The sequence below is a fragment of the Pristis pectinata genome, chromosome 16 (genome assembly GCF_009764475.1).
Source record: "Pristis pectinata isolate sPriPec2 chromosome 16, sPriPec2.1.pri, whole genome shotgun sequence".
Lineage (NCBI taxonomy): Eukaryota > Metazoa > Chordata > Chondrichthyes > Rhinopristiformes > Pristidae > Pristis > Pristis pectinata.
Window position 1 is genome coordinate 43198574 of NC_067420.1, and position 23691 is coordinate 43222264.

Sequence of the window (23691 nt, forward strand, 5' to 3'; positions counted from 1 at the left end):
AATTTAAGTGAAGGATCGACAGCACCACTCCTAATTTTCTCCAAGTTTAAACATGATATAGTTTGAGAGAACCATTGAAAAGTAGTCGGGGGTATTGGATCCTTCCATTTAAGCAAAATGGATCATTTGGCCATTAATGTAACAAAGGCAATCATACAGTTAGCGGAGGCAGATAGATGGCCAGACTCTATCCTTGGTAAACCAAAAATTGCAGTGATAGGGTGAGGTTGTAAATCAATCTTCAATACATTTGAAATAATGTTAAAAATATCTTTCCAATATTTTTCCAAAAGAGGACAGGGCCAAAACATATATGTCGAAGAAGCCACCTTCGATTTACATCTGTCACATATAAGATTTATATGTTGATAAAAACGAGCTAACTTATCTTTGGACATATGGGACTTGTGAACTACCTTAAACTGTATCAAAGAATGTCTGGCACACATTGAAGATGTACTAACTAAATGAAGAATTTTCTTCGAAGTCTCTGTAGGTAAAGATGTCCAGAGTTCACTCTCCCATTCATTCTTAATTTTGTCCAGTGGTTCTGAACGAACTTTCATAGTTAAATCATAAATTATTGCTATCAAGCCCTTCTGACAAGGATTAAAACCAAAAATTTTTTCTGTAATTTCAGTTTCGTAAGGTGTGGGAAAAGAGGGTATAGTAGCTTTTAAAAAATTTCTAATTTGCAAATATCGAAACAAGTGTGATCTAGGCAAATTGTATTTGTTAGACAATTGTTCAAAAGACGAAAAACAGTTATCAATGAATAGATCACAAAAACGTACTGTTCCCTTCCTTCTCCATGTGGAAAAAGCTGAGTCACAGAGCAAAGATCTGATGGATAAACAGATGAGGGAGGAAGAAAGAGAAGGTGATGCTGATTGGGTCGGAGTGGGCTAGCATAAACCAGTAGGGCCAAATGACCTGCTTCCAGGCTGTATATGAACCTTAAGGCTGTTGTTGTTGGAGCATTGTCACTTGTTCCAACAGTGATCCTGGGATACACTCGTGATAGCAGACGTGGGGTTTGGAGACGGGCTGCCCTGCTGTGGGGATGCTGCTGGGGAGAAGCCCAGCACGGTGTGTGTTTCCTCACTGTAGGAGTGGGAGAGGAGGTGGAGGCAGTAACACTGGCAAAGGCAGGTTCAGGGACAGTTGGGAGAGCAAAAGTGCAAGAGAAAAGTGTGCAGAGTGTCAGAGAGACACATGTGGTGAGAGAGGAACAGTGAGAGAGGGACACAGAGAGGGTGAGAGAGAGACAGGGAGAGGCACAGAGTGAGACAGATACAGAGAGGGACACAGAGAGGGTGAGAGAGAGACAGGGAGGAGCACAGAGTGAGACAGATACAGAGAGGGGCACAGAGAGGGTGAGAGAGAGACAGGGAGAGGCACAGAGTGAGAAACACAGGGAGGGGCACAGAGTGAGACAGATACAGAGAGGGGCACAGAGAGGCTGAGGGAGAGACAGGGAGAGGGGCACAGGGAGTGAGACAGAGAGGGGCACACAGTGAGACACAAGGAGAGGCACCCAGAGTAAGACAGAGACACAGTGAGTGACGATGGAGTGAGAGTATGAGGCAGTGGGAGAGGAGAGAGTGAAATTGAGAGGCAGAGGGAACGAGAGAAGGGGGAAAAAGAGAGAGCAGCAAAAGCAGTGATTGTGACTGGGATTATTGGGACATGTGAAGCACTGACAGACTAAGTAAATCAGGGACTTATTTTTGTCAAAAAGAGAACAAATCCTCAATCCTGCAGCCAACACAAACAGCAGTGTGTTTTCCTAGGGTGGATTTGAGCCAGACTTGACACTGTGTTCTGTGGTGGAATCAGTACAGTAACCAGAAGGAACGATGCCGAGCTCTTTTCCCTCCGCCTCCGTGCCTTCTTCTTCGATAAGGAGTCCTCTCCCCCTTCTGATGACCCGTTCTCCCACCTCAAGCCCTCTTCTTTCACCTGGACTCCCCCGCCGGGCCTGTGACCTCCCCTGGACCTATTCACAGCCGACTGTCGGCGTGACATCAGCCGTCTCGACTTTTCTTCTCCTCTCACCCACTCCAACCTCACCCCTTCTGAACGCTCTGCTCCCCACTCCCTCTGCGCCAACCCTGACATTGTCGTCAAACCAGCCGACTTACAGCATCTGCAGTCCTTTGTTTCTCCTCCATAAGGAATGTGATTGGCCCGGTAGCTTGTCAAACGGAGTGTTTATCCAACACTGTCATCAAAACTCTCCTGACAACAGGCTTTGCATCGGTCCCCCATTCATGTCACCCCTCCTTCACCTCAGGACCCCTCCCTGTAACATTTTAGCAGAGAGTTTGGGCAAAATTTCAAAGCCCAATCTCTCTGTCTCTCTCAGTTACTCACCCAATCACTCACTCACACCCTCCTCTCACTCTCTCACACATGCAACACAGTCACCATTACTGATCCTAGTTTTATTTTTCTAAACTTATTTAATTAACTGACTCAAAATTTGCCAGCTCCCGTGGTGGGATTTAAACTCATGTCTCCAGGTCAGTAGCCCAGAATCCTTAACAACCTGGGAACTCCACTAGATTTACGAGGATGTTGCCAGGATGTTGTCCTAAGTTACAGGGAGAGGTTGGGCAGGCTGGGACTTTAATCCTTGGAGCATAGGAGACTGAGAAGTGATCTTGTAGAGGTGTAGAAAATCATGAGGGGCATGGAAAGGGTGAATGTGCACACTTTTTCCCAGGGAAGGGGAACCAAAACCTGGAGGGCATAGGTTTAAGGTGAGAGGAGAAAGATTTAAAAGGGACCTGAGGGGTAATTTCAGCAGAGGTTGGTGGGTATAGGGAACAAGCTGCCAGAGGAAGTGGTTGAGGCAGGTACAGTGACAACATTTAAAAGACATTTGGATCATTACATGGATAGGAAAGGTTTAAATATGGACCAAACATGGGCAAGTGGGACTAGCTTAGGTGGACACCTTGTTCAGCATGGACGAGTTGGGGCGAAGGGCCTGTTTCCGTGCTGTATTGACCTATGACAATGTGCTACCACACCAGCATCCTGTTCCCAGCCGTGGAGCCTCTCCCACGGTGGGTACCTGGGGCCTCTCACAGTTCTCTGTGTCTTTCCCACAGGCTGTACCTGAGGGGATACAATGGGACAGGAGGACTGCGGAGCAGCCTGGCAGCGCATGGCGCAAGCTTCAGCACCAGGGATGCAGACAACGACAACTGCCTCTGCAAGTGTGCGCAGTTATTAACTGGAGGTACGTGGGGAGGGTTTCCACCCAACTCTCCATTCCCCCCCCCCCCCACCAAATCGCTGCCCAGTTCATCACTATGACAGTACACCTGCCCGATGCAGCACGCTTAACGTTAGAACTGAGAGATCTTTGGAAGTCTAAAGGAACAGCAGCAAACACACAGCAGGTCAGGCAGCAACCGTGAGGAGAGGAACAGAGTCAACGTTCCTGATTCCGTTCACTCGGGCACTCCCTCGATGCTGCGGCAGACATCTCCCAAATATCTATCATTACCACAGGGAGAAGCTTCCAGATAAACCATGGAAATGGGGCTCACCACTCAGATTTCAGCAATTGATTAGAGGAACCTTCCCCAACCCCAGGAAATTCGTGGCAGTAGCCCATTGAAATCTAGAATTAACCCTTTCCTTGGAAATTCATGGAGCCATGCAACTGGAAACAGGCCCTTCAGCCCAGCTAGTCCGCACCATCCACTAACCCATTTACACTGATCCCATTTTATTCTCCCCGCATTCTCTCCTCCCACTGGATTCTACCCCTCACCCACATGCTGGGGGAAGTTTACAGCAGCCAATTAACCCAGCAACCCGCACATCTTTTGGGAGGAAGCTGGAGCACCCGGAGGAAGCTCTCACGGTCACAGGGAGAACCTGCAAACTCCACACAGACAGCACCTGAGGTCAGGATTGAACCCCTGTTGCTGGAGCTGTGAGGCTTCACTAGTTGTGTCGCTGTGCTGCCCCAATTCTACATTGCAGGGATGGGGAACAAGTGGTGAATGGAGCCGAGCCAGGGCTCGGCCAAGGACTGGTGAGGCTGGCTCGATGGGCTGAAGGGCCTCCTCCTGTTACTGTGAAATTCCTTGACAATTCTGCCACAAAATAAACCAACCCTCTGTGAAGTTGCCATGGTTCCAGGATGTCTAGCTCTGGAATTTTCTATTTTTTAGTAAAGCATTATGTGTCTTTCTGAATCTGAAGGAAGTGTTTGTGCTGTTCCCTCCCCCTGCTCATGAAGTCCTCCCCTAACCCCAGGACAATGTGGTGTCACTCACTGGACCTTTGCCAGTTCATAAAATGGGCCAGTTGGCGCAAGATGCAATTACTCACCAGAGGAATTTGAGCCCAAAAGTCTCCCGATAAATCAATGCCATTTTCCAAGTGTTCCCACCTCCACAGTCAGTCACAGTAACGCTAGGCTGTGTTGTGCCTCCTCCCACCCTTTTGTCACACTGAGACCATGTAACTCGTGAGACACTGTTTCATTTGAGCCCTGCTGCAGGGTCTCGACCCGAAACATCAACAATTCCTTTGCCCCCACAGATGCTGCTCGACCTGCTGAGTTCCTCCAGCAGATAGATTGTTGCTCCAGATTCCAACATCTGCAGTCTCTTGTGTCTCCATGGTTTCAGTCGTGTTTTAAAGGAGATAGTTTTCTTTGCAACTGTTCTCTGAGAGTTGCAAAGGGGTTTGTGAATTATTTAATTATCGCTGGTGATTTCTTTTGGGGAAGGGGGTCGGATGATGTTTCCCTCTGGAAATATGAGCTTTTGGACAGGAACCTCTGCCGCAGCTGGAGCAGCAGATCAGGAGAATCCTCCAGGATGTGCCAAGGCAACGATGCCTTGTGCTCCCTTGAAGTTGGATCTTGGAATCAGAAACTTGAGGGCCTGGTGCCTGCAGTTTTGGAGACGAGATAACCTGGAGGATGCCCCCATAGTCTCCAGACATTTGGACTTCCCAAGACTCTCCACATCCTAAATTCACTAAACATGGCTCATATTCCCCACCAGCTCCCCAGGTTCCTCCCAAACGGAGATTCCTGTCACACCCAGAGAGCTCATTGTTTACATTCAGAGTTCCTTTAGAGCTCAATTGAGGAGGGGTGGGGGGTGGCAAAAGGGCCAGAATGGATTGGTTGGGCCAGCAGATCTGTTCTTGGAACTCCGTGCCTGGTGGGACACAATCAGTTAGAACCTTTGAAAGGGAATTGATAAGCAGTGGGAAAGTCATGATGGAGGGGGACTGATTGAATTGCTGTACTAGAAGCTAACATAGATACGATGGCCTGAATGGTCACCTCCCGTGTCTTATCAGTTCAAAAGATTCTGCGATTCTTTGTCCCATGTAACCCTCAGAACCTTTCAGATTCCTCACTGCTTGAGATTCCTGCACCTTCCCCTTCCTGAGATCCTTGCCTCCAGCTGAGCACTCCCACCTTCAGAAAGGATGTCAAGGCCCATGACAGAGACACCAACACTCAATCCAGGCTAGGACTTCCAGTGCGGTACCAAGGGACTGCGGCAGGAGCAGGAGCATCAGCCACTCGAGCCTGCTCTGTTGTTCATTCAGATTGTGTCGGATCCCGTCTTGGTCTCAGCTCCGCGTTTCTGCTCCCTCCATTCCTCCTGTAGTTCAAATCTCTGTCAATGTTCATCCTGAAGATAGTCAATCTCCCAGGGGTGGAGAATTCTGAAGCATCACAATCCTCTGAGAAAAGAAATTCCTCCTCATCTCCATCTTAAATGGATGATTCCTTATTCTGAGACTATATCCCCTAGCTCCCCACGAGGAGAAACATCCTCTCAGCATCCAACATCAATCCTCCCCAGAATCTTACCTGCTTCAATAAGATCGCCTCTCATTCTTCTAAATTCCAGTGAGTATTGGCCCAACCTGCTCAACCTTTCCTCATGTGACAACCCCCTCAGTCCAGGAGTTGACCTAGTGAACCTTTTCTGGATTCCTTCCAATCCTTTTAAGTATAGAGGCACAAGCTGTATGAGTACTCCAGTACAGTCCCACCTGTACCCTGTAAATGGAATCAAGACCTCGCTACCTTTACACTCCATTCCGTTGCAATAAAGGCCGGCATTCCATTAGCCTTGCTGATTACTTGTGCACCTGCATGCCAACTCCAAGTGTTTCATGCACTAGAACTCCCAGATCTCTTTGAGCTGTAACATTTTGTCATCTCACTCTATTTAAATAATCACTTGCTTTTCATTCTTCTGTTGAACCAAGACCTCATCTTCCCTCTTGGGTGGATGTAAGAGATTCTACAATCACCAGTTCAAAGACAGGGGAATGGAAGCATAAACGCGAAGGACCACAGGACCTGCTGCTGCTCCTATCTCTTGTGTGCTTATCTCCCAGTGCCCTGGGCTATATTCATCCCTCAAACCACAGAACATCTTGTCATCATCGTGTTGCTTACTCTGCTCACAATGGCTATGGTGTGCCCTACATTAACACAGTGATTACTCTTCAACAGTAACTTACTGGCTGTGATGTCCTTTGGGACATCCTGAGGTTGTGAAAGGCAAGGCCAGCACGGAATTGTTGTGCTGTATGGCCTTTATCAGTGCTGGTTAAATTGCAGGCCATCCCCTTACCTTTGTGATGCTCCCCATTTCCCCACCAAGGTCCCTATAACCAGCAGTCAGTACGGGTCCTCGGACACAGTTACAGGAGACTGGGGGTTGCTCCAACAAGCAGCAGGTTTCACAGGGAAGGGAATGTTACATGAGTTGTGGGAGAGATTTCTTGCTAAACAGATGAGTGGGGTATACAGGTCACCAGTGAAGGGAATAAAGCAGCCTATTTAACCACATGGGGCTAATATTTCACTGCGTTCACGGGTTTTAATAAGTGCGCACAGCAGAATTTGTCAAATTGACAGCTTCCTCCAGCCAGACTGACTGGCAGAATGTGGAACAGTTGTCCGTGTAAAGTATTCATTGCAGTGCGGTCTAAATCTAGAGCGATTACATTGGTCTGCCTCAGACCTCCCCTCATAGGGGGAGCTGGTCCTGAGGTCAACAGGTGTCCTGCTCCCAGCTGCTTTCTATTTCAGTCCGTTAGGAGGCGTGTGTGGCTGAGGTGTATGGTCTAATCCTGCTCATCCAGGAGAGGAAAGCCTTGCATTCCTGTATCGCCTTACACAACGGTTACAACACCGCTAACTGAGTTGCAGCCTATTTGGGAGGACAAACCAGTGTAGAACTTACAGAGTAAATGGCAGGGCTCTGAAGTGTGCGGTAGAACAAAGGGACCAGGGAATACAGATCCATAGATCCTTGAAAGTGGCATCACAGGTAGATGGGGTCGTAAAGCGAGCTTTTGGTACTTTGGCCTTCATAAATCAGGGCATTGAGTACAGGAGTTGGGATGTTATGTTGAAGTTGTACAAGACATTAGTGAGGCTGAATTTGAAGTATTGTGTGCAGTTCTGGTCACCTACCTACAGGAAAGATATCGATAAGCTTGAAAAGAGTGCAGAGAAAATTTACACGGATGTTGCTGGGACTTGAGGACCTGAGTTACAGGGATAGGTTGAATAGGTTAGGACTTCATATCCTGGAGCGCAGGAGAATGAAGTGAGATCTTGTAGAAGTATACAACATTATGAAGGGTATAGATAGGGTGAATGCATGCAGGCTTTTTCCCCTCAGGTTAGGTGAGTCTAGAGCTAGAGGTCACAGGTTTAGGGTGAAAGGTGAAATATTTAAGGGGAATCTGAGGGGGAACTACTTCACTCAGAGGGTGGTGCGAGTGTGGAACGAGCTGCCAGTGGAAATGGTAGATGCGGGTTCAGTTGTAACATTTAAGAGAAGCTTGGATTGGTACATGGATGGGAGGGGTTTGGAGGGCTATGATCTGGGTGCAGGTATATAGGACTAGGCAGAAGATCAGGTCAGCATGGACTAGATGGGCTGAAGGGCCTGTTTCTGTGCTGTAGTGCTCTATGACTCTGAGGTACTTCTTGAAGAGTAGTCACTGTTGTCGAACACTCAGCGGCTGATTTGTGTGCAGCAAGCTCCCTCGGGTAGAGAGGGACCAATGACCGGGTAATCTGATTTTGTGATAATGAATAATGAATATCGGCCTTCAGACACTCTGAGGAACTCTCCTGTTCTTCTCCAAGGTAGTGCTGTGGGATCTTCAATGCACATTTGAGAGGGTAGACAGGACCTCAGTTTAACCTCAGTCCAAATGATTGCAGCTCCGTAAGTGTCAGAGAGTCCCTGCAGCCAACCGAGTCCACGCCAACCATCAAACACCCATTAACACTCATCCTATTTTATTCTCCCCATACTCCCATTAACTTCCCCAGATCCTACCACCCACCTACACACTAGGGGCAATTTACAGTGCCTATTAACCTTCTAACCCAGGATTTGGGATGTGGGAGGAAACCGGACCACCTGAGAAAAACCCACCTGGTTACCGGGAGAACGTGCAGACAGCGCCGGAGGTCAGGATTGAACTGGAGTCACTGGAGCTGTGAGCCAGCGGCTCTGTCTGTGTGTTATTATGTCACCCTAGTGCTCTAATCTTGAACCAAAACATCAACTGTTCATTTCCCTCCATAGATGCTGCCTGACCTGCTGAGTTCCTCCAGCATTTTGTGTGTAAATCCTTTACTGAGACCGTTCCCCGGACTGAGGCATCCACTGCATCACTCCCTCTGAATCTTGTGTATCTCCATGTGACCACCCTCAGCCCTCTAAACAGTGGGGAAGGGAGGGGGTGAGGTTAAACCAACGCAGTTGGGGTTATGACTGACCTTGAGCCCCTCTCCCCTCACAGGCTGGTGGTTCGATGCCTGCGGTCTGTCCAACCTCAACGGGATGTACTACCCAGCCGGCAACCACAAGCGAAAACTCAACGGCATCAAGTGGCACTACTTCAGGGGCCCCAGCTACTCCCTGCGGGCCACCACCATGATGATCAGGCCCTCGGACTTCTGACCGAACGTGTGGGGCTGACACCAAGCTGAGGTCAAGGGCGCCCAAGGACAATATTCTCTGGACGTGGGCTTGGGGGCAAAGAGTGGGATTGTCAGCACTGATGGGGGGCATGGCAGGCACAGGAAGAGTATGGGGAACTGCCCTGCCATTCAATAAGACCATGACTGATCTGTTCTGTGCCAGTTCCCCATAGCCCTCAATTCTTTGATCTTTCAAATATCAATCTATTTCCTATTTACATATTCCCAAAGATCTCGTCTCCACAACCCTTGAGGGTAGAGAACTCCAGAAGACATTCCTTCACACCTCAGTTTTAAATGAATGTCCTCTAATCTTGTAACATTTTGGAAGGAGATATAGAACAGGTCTTTGCATTAAGGAACGCACATGAATGTTCAAAGATATTGAAGATTTTACAAGTCAACTCCAGAGGATCCCCTGCAGTGGAACTAACTCAATTCTGATGCTTCTGGAAGGAGTCGTAAATGAAAGATTGTTATTGAGCTGTTCTGAATTTCATTAAGCATGTTTTTCTTCTTTTCAAATCCACTTAATCATGCAAATTTGTACAAGATATTTGCAACCGATGAATCACTTGTTAATTTAAAATGTCAGCTATGATTTGGATCAAGTGTAAATGTTGATAACAGTGGGCTCCCATTGGCTGGCCCTCAAAATGCAGGCACCATGCAAGAGGTTTTGGAAAAATGTCAAGTATTAAATCTGACCCGTTCTTTCGACATCAACTCAGCACCTCAACCACTTAAACCCAGTGCTCCCACCCAGATAAACCCAATGCTCCCACCCGGATAAACCCAATGCATCCAACCGGATAAACCCAATGCATCCAACCAGATAAACTCAATGCCTCTAACCAGTTAAATTCAATACCACTAACCAGTTAAACCCAATTCTGCTGACCGATTAAACCCAATACCCGAATCCAGTTAAACCCAATGCTGCCAACTAGTTAACACAATGCCCCTAACCAGTTAAACCCAATGCTACCAACCACCATTGATAAAGCACCTTAGGTGCAGTGTCAGATCTGAAGCTGCATCCCAGGGGCGTTGTCAGGCAGCGCTCGAGGACAAGCCATTTGAGGATGGGTGACCAGATATTTGGTTGGAGTTTTAGGAAGGTTTTAAGAAGGAAAGTTTTCAGGAGCTCATGCTGAGTAAGATGTCTATCTAAGCTAGTCCCATTTGCCTGCGCTTGGCCCAAATCCCTCTAAATTTTTCATTCCATGTACCCATCTAAATGTCTTTTGAACACTGTAAATGTACCCACCTCTACCACTTCCTCTGGCAGCTCATTCCATATACCCACCACCCTCTGTGTGAGAAAGTTTCCCCTCACATCCCTTTTAAATTTTTCCCTTCTCGCCTTAAATCTATGTCCACTGATTTTGGACTCCCCTACCCTGGGAAAAAGACTGACCCTCCACCCTATCTATGCCCCTCATGATTTTATAAACCTCTATAAGGTCACCCCTCAGCCTCCCACGCTCTAGGGAAAACAGTCCCAGCCTATCCAGTCTCACCTTATGACTCAAGCCCTCCAGTCCTGATAACATCCTCGTGAATCTTTCCTGCACCCTTTTCAGCTTAATGACATCCTTCCTATAGATGGGTGACCAGAGCTGCACGCAATACACAATGGCCTCGCCAACAACTTGCGACATGATGTCCTAACTTCTGTACTCAATGCCCTGACCAATGAAGTCAAGCGTGCCAAACACCTTCTGTCTAGCTGTGTCACCACTATCGGGGAACTATGTACCCTGTACTCCTAGGTGTCCCTGTTCTACAACACTGTCCAGGGCCCTACCATTTACTGTGCAAGTCCTGCCCTGGCTTAACTGACCAAAATGCAACACCTCGCTCTTGTCCAAGTTAAACTCCATCTGCCATTCCTTGGCCCACTTCCCCAGTTCATTTAGATTCAGTTGCAATGTGAGATAACCTTCTTCACTGTCCATGATACCACTGATTTTGGTATCATCTGCATAGGATGTAGGAGGAAACCAGAGCACCTGATGGAAGCCCACACGACTATAGGGAGAATGTGAAAAATCCATGCAGACCAGCAGCCAAGGTTAGGATCAAACCCAGGTCACTGTTGCACCAATGTACCACCCACCATAAACATTCAGTGTGTCCACTGCCAGTACACAGTGACTGCAGTGTGCGCCATCTACAGAATGCTCTGCTGTCACTCTCTTAGTTTACTCCAATCATGCCTCCCAATTCCATGATCTCCACCAACAAGAAGGCCAAGGGCAGCAGTTCCAAGGACACCACCACCAGCAAGTTCCCCTCCATGTCACACACCAGCCTGACTCGGAAATATATGGTCATTCCTTCATTGTCACTGGGTCTAAATCCTGGAACTCCCTACCCAACAGAAGCTTAACCAGAAAGACTTGCAGCAGTTTAAGAAGGCAGCTCACCACCACCTTCTCAAGGGCAATTAGGGATGGGAAATAAATGTTGGCTTTATCACTGGCATCCAGATCCTGTAAGTGAATAATAAAGAGAAAATCCCAAATACATTGGAAAATGAAGAGATGTCTGTGGTACTGGGATAAATCAGCTCACACTTGTTACACGTTCTGGCAGAACCTTATCTCCTGAACGTTTGAGCCCTTCACCATCTGTCCGCCTGAGTGCTTTTGGGATTCTTCTGTAAAAACAGCAGATGTATTGCAAGTGCGGAGAGGAGTTCTGCTCAAGACAATGAACCCGTCCATGCAGAATCATACATTTCCAGCTGTCAATGCACATCCCATGGACCTGCTGCTTCCATGGCACTCCTAACTGGGTGGGAATAATGTGCAGATGCCTTTCCGATGGAGATGATGGACCACAGAGCCATGGGTTAGATCCAAGTTACCGGATGCTTAATCTGAGGGAGGATTTGGAGACTGCAGAGAAAGTACAAAAGAAACTCAACAGAATAGATGTGGAAATTGGATGGTGAAGCGGACTTGTTGGGCCGAATGGCCTTCCCCTCCTAGTTCCAAGGAAAAGCCTTAATCAATGTAGAATAAAGTGCCTGTTTGGTCCAATTTACCTTTGTGGGGTCTTTGAAAGTGCTGTAAGATTACTTGTTTCTATCCTGATGTTATAAGACTCTTGAACAGAGCTCTTGTACATTATAGATGAACTCTTGATCTCTCAATCTACCTCGTCATGGCCCTTGCATCTTATTGTCTACCTACACTGCACTTTCTCTGTAACTGTTACACTTTATTCTGTATTCTGCTTTTCCCTTTGTACTACCTCGACATACTGATGTCTTGGACTGATCTGTCTGGATGCCATTGCAAAACAAGGTTTTTGCTGTTTCTCAGTACCTATGACAATGATAAACCATTCACCAATTACCACTCCTGCTTTTTCCCCAAACGCCCAGAAATAGCTTCTTTTAATTAATTTATCCATTTCCTTCTGAAAGATCCCTATGAATTTGCTTCCAGGCAACACACTACACAAGTACCATCTCCTCTCCCCTTTGGTTCTTTTACCTTTTAACTTTCATCCACATCCTCTGCTTACTGACCCCACAGTTTCTGCTAATTTACTCCATCAAAACCCCTCTCCAGTTCATAGAGTCACACGGCATCCGAGCAGGCGCTTCAGCCCATTGCGTCCATGCCAGCCATCAAGTACCGATGCTATCTATGCTAATCCCATTTTCCTGTACTTAGCCCATCGCCTTCTGCGCACGGTGTTTCAAATTCTCATTTAAAAACATATTAAATGTTGTGAGAGTTTCTGTGTCCACTACCCCCTCAGACAGTGTGTCCCAGATTTCAACCATCCTCTGCGTGAAAAAATATCATTCCTCAAATCCCCTCGAAACTCCCTGAAATTCCCTGTCCCCTAACTTAAACCTATATTCTATGTTTCTAAAGAGGAAATGATTCTCACCATCTGCACCGCCTATGCCCCTCATAATTTTGTATACCTCAGTCAGATGCCAGCCACCCCCCCCCCCCCCCACCCCCAGCTCACTCCATTTCTGGGAAAGTAAACCATTTTCTCAAGAAATAAATTGGGAGTAGAGAGCGTTTGGATCCCAAGAAAACAGTGGATCAGTGGAATTGCATATTCCACATGAGACATAGGAATTAATGTTCTCTTTCAATTCCGATGACAAAGTTATGGCTGTAATGGTTGTAAACTTATAGGGGAGTCCAAATAGAGGTCATAGGTTTAAGCTGAGAGGGGAATGATTTAAAGGGGACCTGAGGGGCAAGTTTTTTCAACAGAGAATGGTGGGTCATTACTCCTTTCTTTGAAATACTTATTTATTTCTGTAATTTATAGATTTTTATGTCTTGCACTGTACTGCTGCCACAAAACAACACATTTCACATCATATGTCAGTGATCTGATTCTGATTCTGGGAATGTGGAACGAGCTGCCAGAGCAAGTGGTAGAGGCGGGTACAATTACGCAGGTATGTGGATAAATGAAATAAATTTAAATTGGTTTATTATTGTCACATGTACCAAGGTACAGTGAAAAACTTATCTTGAATACCGTTCATACAGGTCAATTCATTACAGCAGTGCATTGAGGCAGTACAAGGTAAAAGCAATAACACAGTGCAGAATAAAGTGTTACAGTTACAGAGAAAGTGCAGTGCAGGTAGACAGTAAGGTGCAAGGTCACAATGAGGTAGATAGTGAGGTCAAGAGTCCATCTTAGGTACTATGGAACCATTTAATGGTCTTATAACAGCAGGATAGAAGCTGTCCTTGAGACTGGTGGTACGTACTTTCAGGCTTTTGTATCTTCTGCCTGCTTGGGGGGGGGGGGGGAAGAAGAGAGAACGTTCAGGGTGGGTGAGGTCTTTGATTATGTTGGCTGCTTTAGTGAGACAGTGAGAAGTGTAGACAGGGCCCGTGGAGGAGAGGCTGGTTTCTGTGATGGGCTGAGCTGTGTCCACAACTCTCTGCAGTTTCTTGCGGTCATGGGCAGAGCAGTTGCCGTAGCAAGATAGGAAAGGTTTAGAGGGATATGGACCAAACGCAGATAAATGTGACTAGCTCAGGAAGGCAGCTTGGTCGGCATGGACGAGTTGGACTGAAGGGCCTGTTTCCGTGCTGTATAACTCAATGACTATAATGTACTTGTTGATTCAATTAATAAAACTTTATATTAATGACTTTGGAAAATCCATTAAAATAATATTTTATTAAATAAAACATTCCAGTTCATAAAACTTATCTTTGAGATTTAAATGACAATAAAATGTATAGGATAGATGTGGCTGATCTCCAACAAAGGGAGTTCCTGGGAGACGAGAACAGAGTGGAGATGATCTCAAATATTGCACATACAGAATCAAACCTCATGGAGCTCGGGAGTTTCATAGAGTCATATGGCACCAAAACTGGCCCACCCCGTCCATGCCGACCTTTCTGCCAGCTACGTTAATCCTGTTTGCCTGCATTGGGACTGTATCCTTCTATGCCTTAAGTATCTGTCTAAATGCCTCTTAAACATAGTGATTGTATCTGATTCCATTGCCTCCGCTGGTAATTTTTGGCTTTTACACCCGGCAGTAACCTTCAGATAACCCGGCATTAACTTGGCGGTAATGGAGTAAACTACCAGTAACCTGGCAGCAACATAATAGGTAAGCCGAGGATAACCGGGTCAGTAAGTCACCCGTCCTTTGTAACCTGATCTGATTTTAATTTGATTGGCAGGTCTGATGATGTTGGGAGCATCACTTCATGGGATTCTTGCCCAGACACTGAAAATCAAAAAAATCCACCCCAGATTAATTTGGTTTTGCCCTACCCACAGACATTCAGACAGAACGAAACAATTCCATACACTTCGATTGAATGAGGAGATCTGTTCTACGTTTTTCTCTTTAGTTTGTAGGTCAAACTTTGATCTTAATTACGTTGTTGCCTGCCAGATAGATTTTTATATTTCCCCAACGTTCAATCTTGCATATATTCATTTTTCATTGTTTGAAATAAGACCTGGGTTCATATATTTCTCGTAAATAAGGAAACTAAATTAGGATTGTCCTGGAGACTATCTCTGAGGCCAGATAGTAAATTAAGCCTTGGGAAAGGGAAAGGCAACCTCTGGATCACACTGTGACAGTGCATCCCCGCATCCGGCTTTTGTGAAATACAGAACAAGTCTGGTTCTTGTACTGAGGTCTCCCTGCTAGGGCCACACTTTTATGTCCCCTTTCACTGGTAGATTCATGGCAGTCTTTTTTCTCAAGGATGAGGAAATAATGGGAGAATTTAATCCACTCAGCAGTAAACCTGTCACAACTTGTTGCCAATTCTCCAGAATGGACTTGGACCCTCCAGAAATGGAAGATTAATCTCCAGCACAGAGCTCCCAAGCAAAGCCCAGGAGAAAAATTATAGAAGTGACTGAAACATTGGGCTTTTTGTTTTCTTTGAATACTTTTAATTATTTGGTTTAAGAGTATGGGAGGTGTAGGAAGTAAAGGCTGTTTTGAGAAAGCATGAAGAATGATCCAGTTGGATAAGGTGTGAAGAATCATCTGACTGGATAATGAAGACTGAAGAAGGATCTGATTGGCTAATGAAGAGTTTATTTGTTTCTTCATCGGTTGCAGAAGTGCAGTGCACCATGAAGAAGGATGTTTTGAGAGGTCCACAGGGCAGCGGTGAAGTGGGGTGGTTATAAATGGGATGTCATAGCGATGCAACTTCCAAGAATATATCTAACAAAAGTTGGCAACCCCACATCATGCTCAATGTGATAAACATTAAATGAATGTCTTAAATCGAGGAAGCAATGGCTGGTTCAGACAGGTCCATTGGAGGCTAAGTGCTGGAAGAATGCAAGGATCCATGATTATGACCTGGGACCTGTTGAATTTACTGAGAACAGGTGAGAAGCACTAGATTGATTCTACTGATCTGTGAGAAGCTCTGAACAAAAGAGTCTGCAGAACAAGTAGTCATCCTAATCAATGGTGTTGGCCTGTGACAAGTAGTGATTCCATTAAACCAGAAAAAGATATCCCAGCAGCACTGTGCATGTCTCTGTGTTAGGTTTCTATAAAACACTGACCCCATATGTCATTCATGTGTAAAGAACTGTCCCTGTGTGCAGAGCTAAATACAGCGCTCTCTGTAGGGCTATGTACAAAACTTTGTGTAGGGTTATGTACAGAGCTGTGCGTGGTTCCTTCCCTGTGTCTGCCTGTTCTATATACATCTCGGCAACTGTGTATTCGGCCTGTATATACTTCTGTCCCTTTGTGCCAGACTTCTGTGTGCCTGTCTGGCCTGCGTAAATGTCTGTCCATGTGTTTAAGACCTGTGTACAGCTCCATCCCTGAGAGTGGGCTGTGTGTACAGGTCTCTACACATGTGTTGCATGCATGGACACTTCTGTCCCTGTGTGTAGGGCGTGTGCACAGCATTATTCCTTCCGTGTCGGTTCTGTGTACAACACTATCCTTATGTGTCATCTCTGTATGTATCATTGTCCCTGTATGATGGGCCCATGTACATCTCTATCCCTCCACTAAGGGCAGTGTACAGTCTAGCCATGTGTGTTGGGCCTATGAGCAGCACTGAGCCCCTGTGGGAAGCCTGTGTACAGCTCTGTTCCTGTGTGTTGGGTTTGTATATAGATCTGTGCCTGTGTATTGGTCCTGTATACTGTTCTTTCCCTGCATATTGAACCTGTGTATTGTTCTGTCCCTGTGTATTGGACCTGTGTACCATTCTGTGCCTGTGTGTTAGACCTGTGTATGGCTCTGTCCCTGTGTATTGGACCTGTGTATGGCTCTTTCCCCATGTATTTGGCCTGTATATTGCTCTGTGCCTATGTATTGGGCCCGTGTACCACTCTGTGCCCGTGTATTGGGCCTGCGTGCAGTATGCTATAGCCGGACACTTGGGGCACTTCTAGGCTTTGCTGAGGTGATAAACTGCCAATGGGAATGCGTAACCCAGACCCTGGGTTTGATCCTGCCTTTAAGTGGAGACCATTCCCGTCCTTGGCCCTTTTTTATGGGGATGGTCTCTCATGTCCCGTTTGGTTTTGAGAGTCCCGTTGAGTGGACATGAAATCTTGAGCATGATTCACGGCTTCACTTTTACCAGCAGACTGGAGAGAAAAGGTCTATTCATCAGTGCACCGAGCCGCTCAGACAGAGCTGACGAGACTCCCCTCCCTCCCACACTCACTGTGGGGAAGCAGCACACCGTACCTCGCACTCATTCCCTCCTACGCTGCTCCGTGGGAACCGCACATTCCCTCAGTAAGAGGCCGACTCAGTCTACGCTCCTGGCCTGACACTGCCGGTGGTTTGCCTGACGTGCTCTGACCACGTAGCCCAGATCTAAATCAACAAGGGCTTTCGCGTTTAAAAAGCAACATTCTTCTCCCGTGACAATGTCAGACCAGCCCCGGCAGCTTGCAAAGATCATGTTCGGGGCCTTGCTTACAATTGACATTCTCCAGGCATTGTGCATTCCAAGACTCTATCTGCACAAGCATTTGTTTTGTTTTGGTTTGGAAATCTTCTGCAGCTAATAGGACCCGTTTTAGAGCTCCTCCCCCACCCAATATGCAAAATGTGTGTTAATATGTTATCTGACGTGATTGAATGGAGAGTTGGTGTTGCCGGTTCTGTGCTGGGATGCACGGCAAGAGTGACGATCCAAAAGGGAGCCGACTCTGGCCCGTGGGTGGGATGGAACCGATGGATTGTTGTGAAGACCCATCTGATTCACTGATTCAGGAAAAGGAATCTGCTGAACTTACCCAGTCTGGCCGGTACGTGACTCCAGGCCAACTTATGTGGTTGACTCTTAACTGCTCTTTGGAAAAAACCCAGCAAACCACTCAGTTAAAGGGCAACAGACACTGACTTACACATGGGGAGCAGGAGTAGGCCACTTGGCCCCTCAAATCTGCCCTGCCTTTTACTAAGATCATGGCCAATAAGGAATGAGCTGCCATGATCTTAGTAAGGTTGAGGCGGGTACATTTAAAGAACATTTGGACCGGTACATAGATAGGGAAAGTTTCGCGGGATATGGGTCAAATGCGGGCAAGTGGGACTAACTTGGATGGGGCATCTTGGTCGGCATGGACAAGTTGGGTCGAGGAGCCTGTTTCCGTGCTGTATGACTCTATGAATGGGTAATCAATGCTCACCTTGATAGCAATGCCCAAATCTCCAAAAATGAATAAATTTTAGAAAATATTGGGCTCAAGAGAAACCGCTATCAATGAATGATATAGATGAACAGCACAGAGTGAGACCATCCGGCCCAGCATGTTCATACCAGTTAGAGTGCACTGTTTACTTACTGGTTACACCTCAGAGGGAGGCCTTTCAGCCCATTGGTCTCCCTACAGAGCAATCCCATTGGTCCCATTCCCAATCCACTTATTTCTCTGTACTCCTGCAATTTATTCTCTCTCGCTGCTATACTTGGTACCATTCCATTGTTTTGCGCTCATTGCTGTATTTATTGGTGTATTTATTATTGCTATGTACACTGTTTACTCTGTGAGCTTCACACGAGCAAGGAATTTCACTGCACCCTGGTGTATATGACAATAAACTAAACTGAATCTGAATCTGAATTCTTTCTGCCAAGGATGTGGGGAATAGATGGGCAGGTCATGACGGCAGGGGAAGGGGAAAGGGAAGGGGTGAGGGGGCCTCAGGAATGAGGGAAAGCAAAGGGGGGATGAGGAAAAAAAAGAAGGGGGTGGAAGAGGCGAGGGGTTACTGGAAGTTAGAGAAATCGAGGTTGGAGACTACCACGGCGGAAAACCTGGCCCTCTATTCCCCACCTCCTTCCCTTTACTCCACGGTCCACTGCCCTCTCCCACCGGATTCCTTCTTCTTCAGCCCTTCACCTCTTCTACCCATCACCTCTCAGCTTCTTACATCTCCCCCCCTCCCCCACCCACCTACCTTCCCCGTCTCACCTGGACTCACCTGTCACCTGCCAGCCTGTGCTCCTCCCCTTCCCCCCACCTTCTTATTCTGGCTTCTGCCCTCTTCCTTTCCAGTCCTGATGAAGGGTCTTGACCCAAAACGTCAACTGTTTATTTCTCTCCATAGATACTGCCTGACCCGCTGAGTTCCTCCAGCATTTTGTCTGTATTGCTCCAGATTCCAGCATTTGCAGAACCTCTTGTCTCTACTTCATCACGAAGCTGTTTGTAGCTGTGACTCTGTCACCACCTGCTGGTCGACCTGTTCATAAACTAATTCCGTCAGCCGCGTTCAGTGAGCTGTGCTGACTCAGCTGTGGGTTAAATCCTGCTCCAGTGACGTGAGCAGGAAAGCCTTGTGGCTTCTTCACCGGTTTAGCTGGCATAAGCCATGCCCACTTCAAACAAGGAGTAGACAGGGAAAGTAAACAGAAGTGCTCAGATTAGCGATGGTTTTTTAAAATGGTGGAGCAGACTCAAAGTGTCGTTGGGCTCAATCTTTGTTCCTGTTTTTCTGCTTCAGTTGAATCAAAAGATAAGATAAGATCTCTTTATTAGTCACATGAACATCGAAACCCACAGTGAAATGCATCTTTTGCGTAGAGTGTTCTAGGGGCAGCCCGCAAGTGTCACCACACTTCCGGCGCCAACATAGCATGCCCACAACTTCCTAACCCGTACGTCTTTGCAATGTGGGAGGAAACCGGAGAACCCGAAGGAAACCCACGCAGACACGGGGAGAACATACAAACTCCTTACAGACAATGGCCGGAATTGAACCCAGGTCACTGGCACTGTAAAACGTTACGCTAACCACTACACTACCATGCCTGCCCCCTACCGTGCCTGCTCTTTGAACTTGCCTTTTTCCAGCTCTCTTTCAGTGGAATCCATCCAGCCCTGTTATTCTCTTACATTTGATGCTTTGTACCACCGCGGTCTGGGCTTGGGATGCTGGAGATGGTGCAGACGAGATTTGCCCCAGGGCGGCACGGTACTCTAGCGGTTAGCGCGACACTATTACAGCGCCAGTGATCAGGGTTTGATTCCGGCCATTGTCTGTAAGGAGTTTGTACGTTCTCCCCGTGTCTGCGTGGGTTTCCTCCGGGTGCTCCGGTTTCCTCCCACATTGCAAAGACGTATGGGTCGGTTAATTTGGGTTTAAAGTGGGCGGCACGGACTCATTGGGCCGGAAGGGCCTGTTACCACACTGTAAGTAAAATTTAAAAATTTAAAAAATTTAAAAAAATGTAAATTTAAGAGAGTGGAGAAGCTGGGGTTGTTCTCCTTGGAGCAGAGAAGGTTAACGGAAAATTTAACTGAGCTATCCAGAATCATGAGAGATAACAATGAAGTGAGTCGGGAGGGGTGAGTGGTGGCAGGAGGTCAGTAACCACGGGGGTCAGTAACCCACCACTTTTGTTCCTTTTCCCTCACCCCCCCCTTCCCCCCCACTGATCCTCCAGTCTTCCAATCTTCTGTCCCCCTCCCTACCCTCCCCCCAGCCCCACTTTGTCCCCTCCCCCCTCCTGGTTCCATCCGCCCACCTCACACGCAGGTCCCCCCCCCACCTCCCCACACCCCTCCATTTGGGTCCAACTGCCGTGCACCTCTCCCCTGATGGATCCCGTTCTCGCCTCCGTGACTTACCCGAATCCAGCACCGGCAGCACTCTGTGCTCCTGCTGATCTCCCTCCAGCAGCCGTCGCCACCTCCACCCTCCCCTTTCCCCCTCCTCGCTCCATCTGTTTATTTTCCCTTTTTCCGCGCTCTCTGTCTGCCTCCATCTATCCTTCACCTGCCGCCGTCTCCCAACTCCACCCCCGCTCCCCTCCCCTACCTGGCACCATCCGCCCGTCGTCTTACACCCCTCCCCAGTCCTCCAATCGCCTCGGACTCCTGTCCCACCGCTCCCCCTCTCCTCCTTATACCGGCCATCTCCCCCCTCCACTCTCAGTCCTGATGCAGGGTTTCGACCCGAACATCAACAATTCCCTTACCTCCCACAGACGCTGCTCGACCCACTGAGTTCCTCCAGCAGACTGTGTGTTGCTCCAGATTCCAGCATCTGCAGTCTCTTGTGTCTCCAGTAACCAGGGGATACAGATTTGAGGCTCAGCTAGAGAGGTAGTGGGAAGAGAGGAGAAAACTTTCACCCGTTGCGCTGCTGTACTCTGGCACGTGTGGTCAGGAGGGCAGTGGAAGCAGATTCAACAGGAACTTTTGAAAGAGAATTGGATATATATTTGAAATGTAAATTCTGCAGGTTGTGGGAAGGAGCTGGGGAGTTTATCTTCTGGAGAGGTCTTGAGGTGAGATGGGGAATGGGTCAATCGCCCTCGTTCATGCCATATGTAGGGTTCTGTGACCCAGTGCCACTTTCCATGTCTTGTACTCTACGTCATAAGCCAGTCAATATGTTGAAATGTAAGTTAGCTGAGTAGCTTTCCAGATGCCTTATTGCGCAGGAACGGGTTTTGAAACTGTAGCAGTATCCATGATCCGATGAAGTCTGCCTGACACCAAGAGCTATCATTTTTTGTTTCCACTCCCCAACACCTGTCAAATTATTCAGCTGCCCTGTGCCAGTGACTTTCTGTTGCTCGCCAGCACTGCAGGATATAAATAAGCTGGTTTGCATTTTAAAGGCTGACCAGACTCAGAGTGGGGAGGGTTTGCAGCAGTGCACAGGGTGAAATGGTGAGGAGACTCCATCAAAGGTGCATGTTGGCTCGTTACTACCATCGGGGAGGAGGTACGGGAGCCTGAAGACACAAGCTCAATGATTCAGGAACAGCTTCTTCCCCTCTGCCTCAGATTTCTGTATGGTCCATGAACCAATGAACACTACCTCATTATTCCTTTTTTTTTGCACTATTTATTTATTTTAGTAATTTGTAGCTTTTATGCCTTTGCACTGTACTGCTGCTGCAAAACAACAAGTTTCACGTCATATGGCAGGCACGGTAGTGTAGCAATTAGCATAACGCTTTACAGCACCACCGACCCGGGTTCAATTCTGGCCACTGTCTGTAAGGAGTTTGTACGTTCTCCCCCTGCGTCTGCGTGGGTTTCCTCCGGGTGCTCGGGTTTCCTCCCACATTCCAAAGATGTACAGATTAGGCAGTGGTGGGCATGTTATGTTGGTGCCGGAAGTGCGGCGACACATGTGGGCTGCCCCCAGAACACTCTACGCAAAAGATACATTTCACTGTGTGTTTTGATGTACATGTGACGAATAAAGATATCTTATCTTATCTTATGATAATAAATCTGAATCTGATTTTGATTCACACTCTGGAAACTCTTCCTGCTGTGATGGAGTGGGATCAGGCTTGATAGAGAATTCCAAACTTTGTTTCAGGACTGTAGAGGGGGCCTTTTGAATGGAGGTGATACTAAAATAGGTGGTGTCACTGACAGTGAAGATGGTTATCCGGATTTACAGAGGGATCTCGATCAGCTGGGTAAGTGGGCCGAGGAATAGCAAACGGAATTTAATTTGGATACGTGCGAGGTGTTGCATTTTGGGAAGACAAATCAGGGTAGGGCTTTCACAGTAAACGGTAGGTCTGGGGGAGTGTTGTAGAACAGAGGGACCTAGGAGTACAAGTACATGGTTTCTGAAGGTGGCGTCACAGGTGGACAGGGCGGTGAAGAAGGCATTTGGCACGCTGGCCTTCATCAGTCAGGGCACTGAGTATAGAAGTTGGGATGTTATGTTGCAGTTGTACAGGATGTTGGTGAGGCTGCATTTGGAATATTGTGTTCAGTTTTGGTCTCCCTGCTATTGAAAAGATTCATTAAGGAAGTGGTTGAAGCAGGTACATTAACAACATTTAAAAGGTACTTGTCCAGGTACATGGATGGGAAAGGTTTAGTGGGATATGGGCCAAATGGGCAAGTGGGACTAGCTTAGATGGGAATCTTGGTCGGCATGGACCAGTTGGGCTGAAGGGCCTGTTTCCGTGCTGTATGACTCTATGACTCTGCGACTTTAATCCCTTTTCTACTACTCATCTACACCAGGGACAATTGGGATGTGGGAGGAAATGGGACCATGTGGATGAAACCCGAAGGAAGCTGGAAAGTTGGATTAAAAATTGGATCAGTGGCAGAGGACAAAGTATAATGGTTGACAGGAATTTCAGTGCTTGGAGAGCTGCGTGAAGTGAGATTCTGCAAAGCTCAGTACTGGGCCCTGGCCTTTATGGTTTGGATGTTGACGTAGGGGGTCATACTTAAGCGATCTGCTGCTTCTACCAAAGTTAACAGTGTGATTGACAGTGAGGAAGAAAGTTGTAAAGTAACAGGAAAATATCAACAGACCAGCTGATTTGAGAAACAATGTGGAATTTAACCTGGAGAAGCATGAGGTGATGCACTTGGAGAGGACAATGAAGGCATTAAAATAACAGGTTGATAACCAGCACATTAACACAATCACAAAGAAGGCACGCCAGTGGATCCACTTCGTTAGGAGTTTGAGAAGATTTGGTATGTCACCAAAGTCTTTTACAAATTTCTATAGATGTACAGTGGAGACCATTCTGACTGGTTGCATCACCGCCTGGTATGGAGGCTCCAATGCACAGGATCGCAAGAGGCTGCAGAGGGTTGTAGACTCAGCCAGCTCCATCATGGGCACAACCCTCCCCGCTATGTGGATCTCACTGGTGTTGGAGGCCAAATCCCTGAGTACA

The 23691-nt window shown here is 47.3% G+C and overlaps 1 protein-coding gene across 4 annotated transcripts in view; it reads left to right on the forward strand.

Annotated features, from left to right (window-relative positions):
* Positions 1-14177, forward strand: part of angpt4 (angiopoietin 4) — a 68127-nt gene extending 53950 nt beyond the window's left edge. For 2 of the 4 annotated variants that reach the window (XM_052030950.1, XM_052030951.1), the window contains exons 8-9: positions 3120-3250; positions 8839-14177. In XM_052030950.1, the coding sequence (XP_051886910.1) occupies positions 3120-3250; positions 8839-8999 (292 nt within the window). In that variant the 3' untranslated portion in view covers positions 9000-14177. Of the gene's footprint in view, positions 1-3119; positions 3251-8621; positions 8804-8838 lie in introns of those variants that run through there. The other 2 variants (XR_007957556.1, XM_052030952.1) reach the window with 2 other exon arrangements.
* The last annotated feature ends 9514 nt before the right edge of the window (positions 14178-23691 follow it).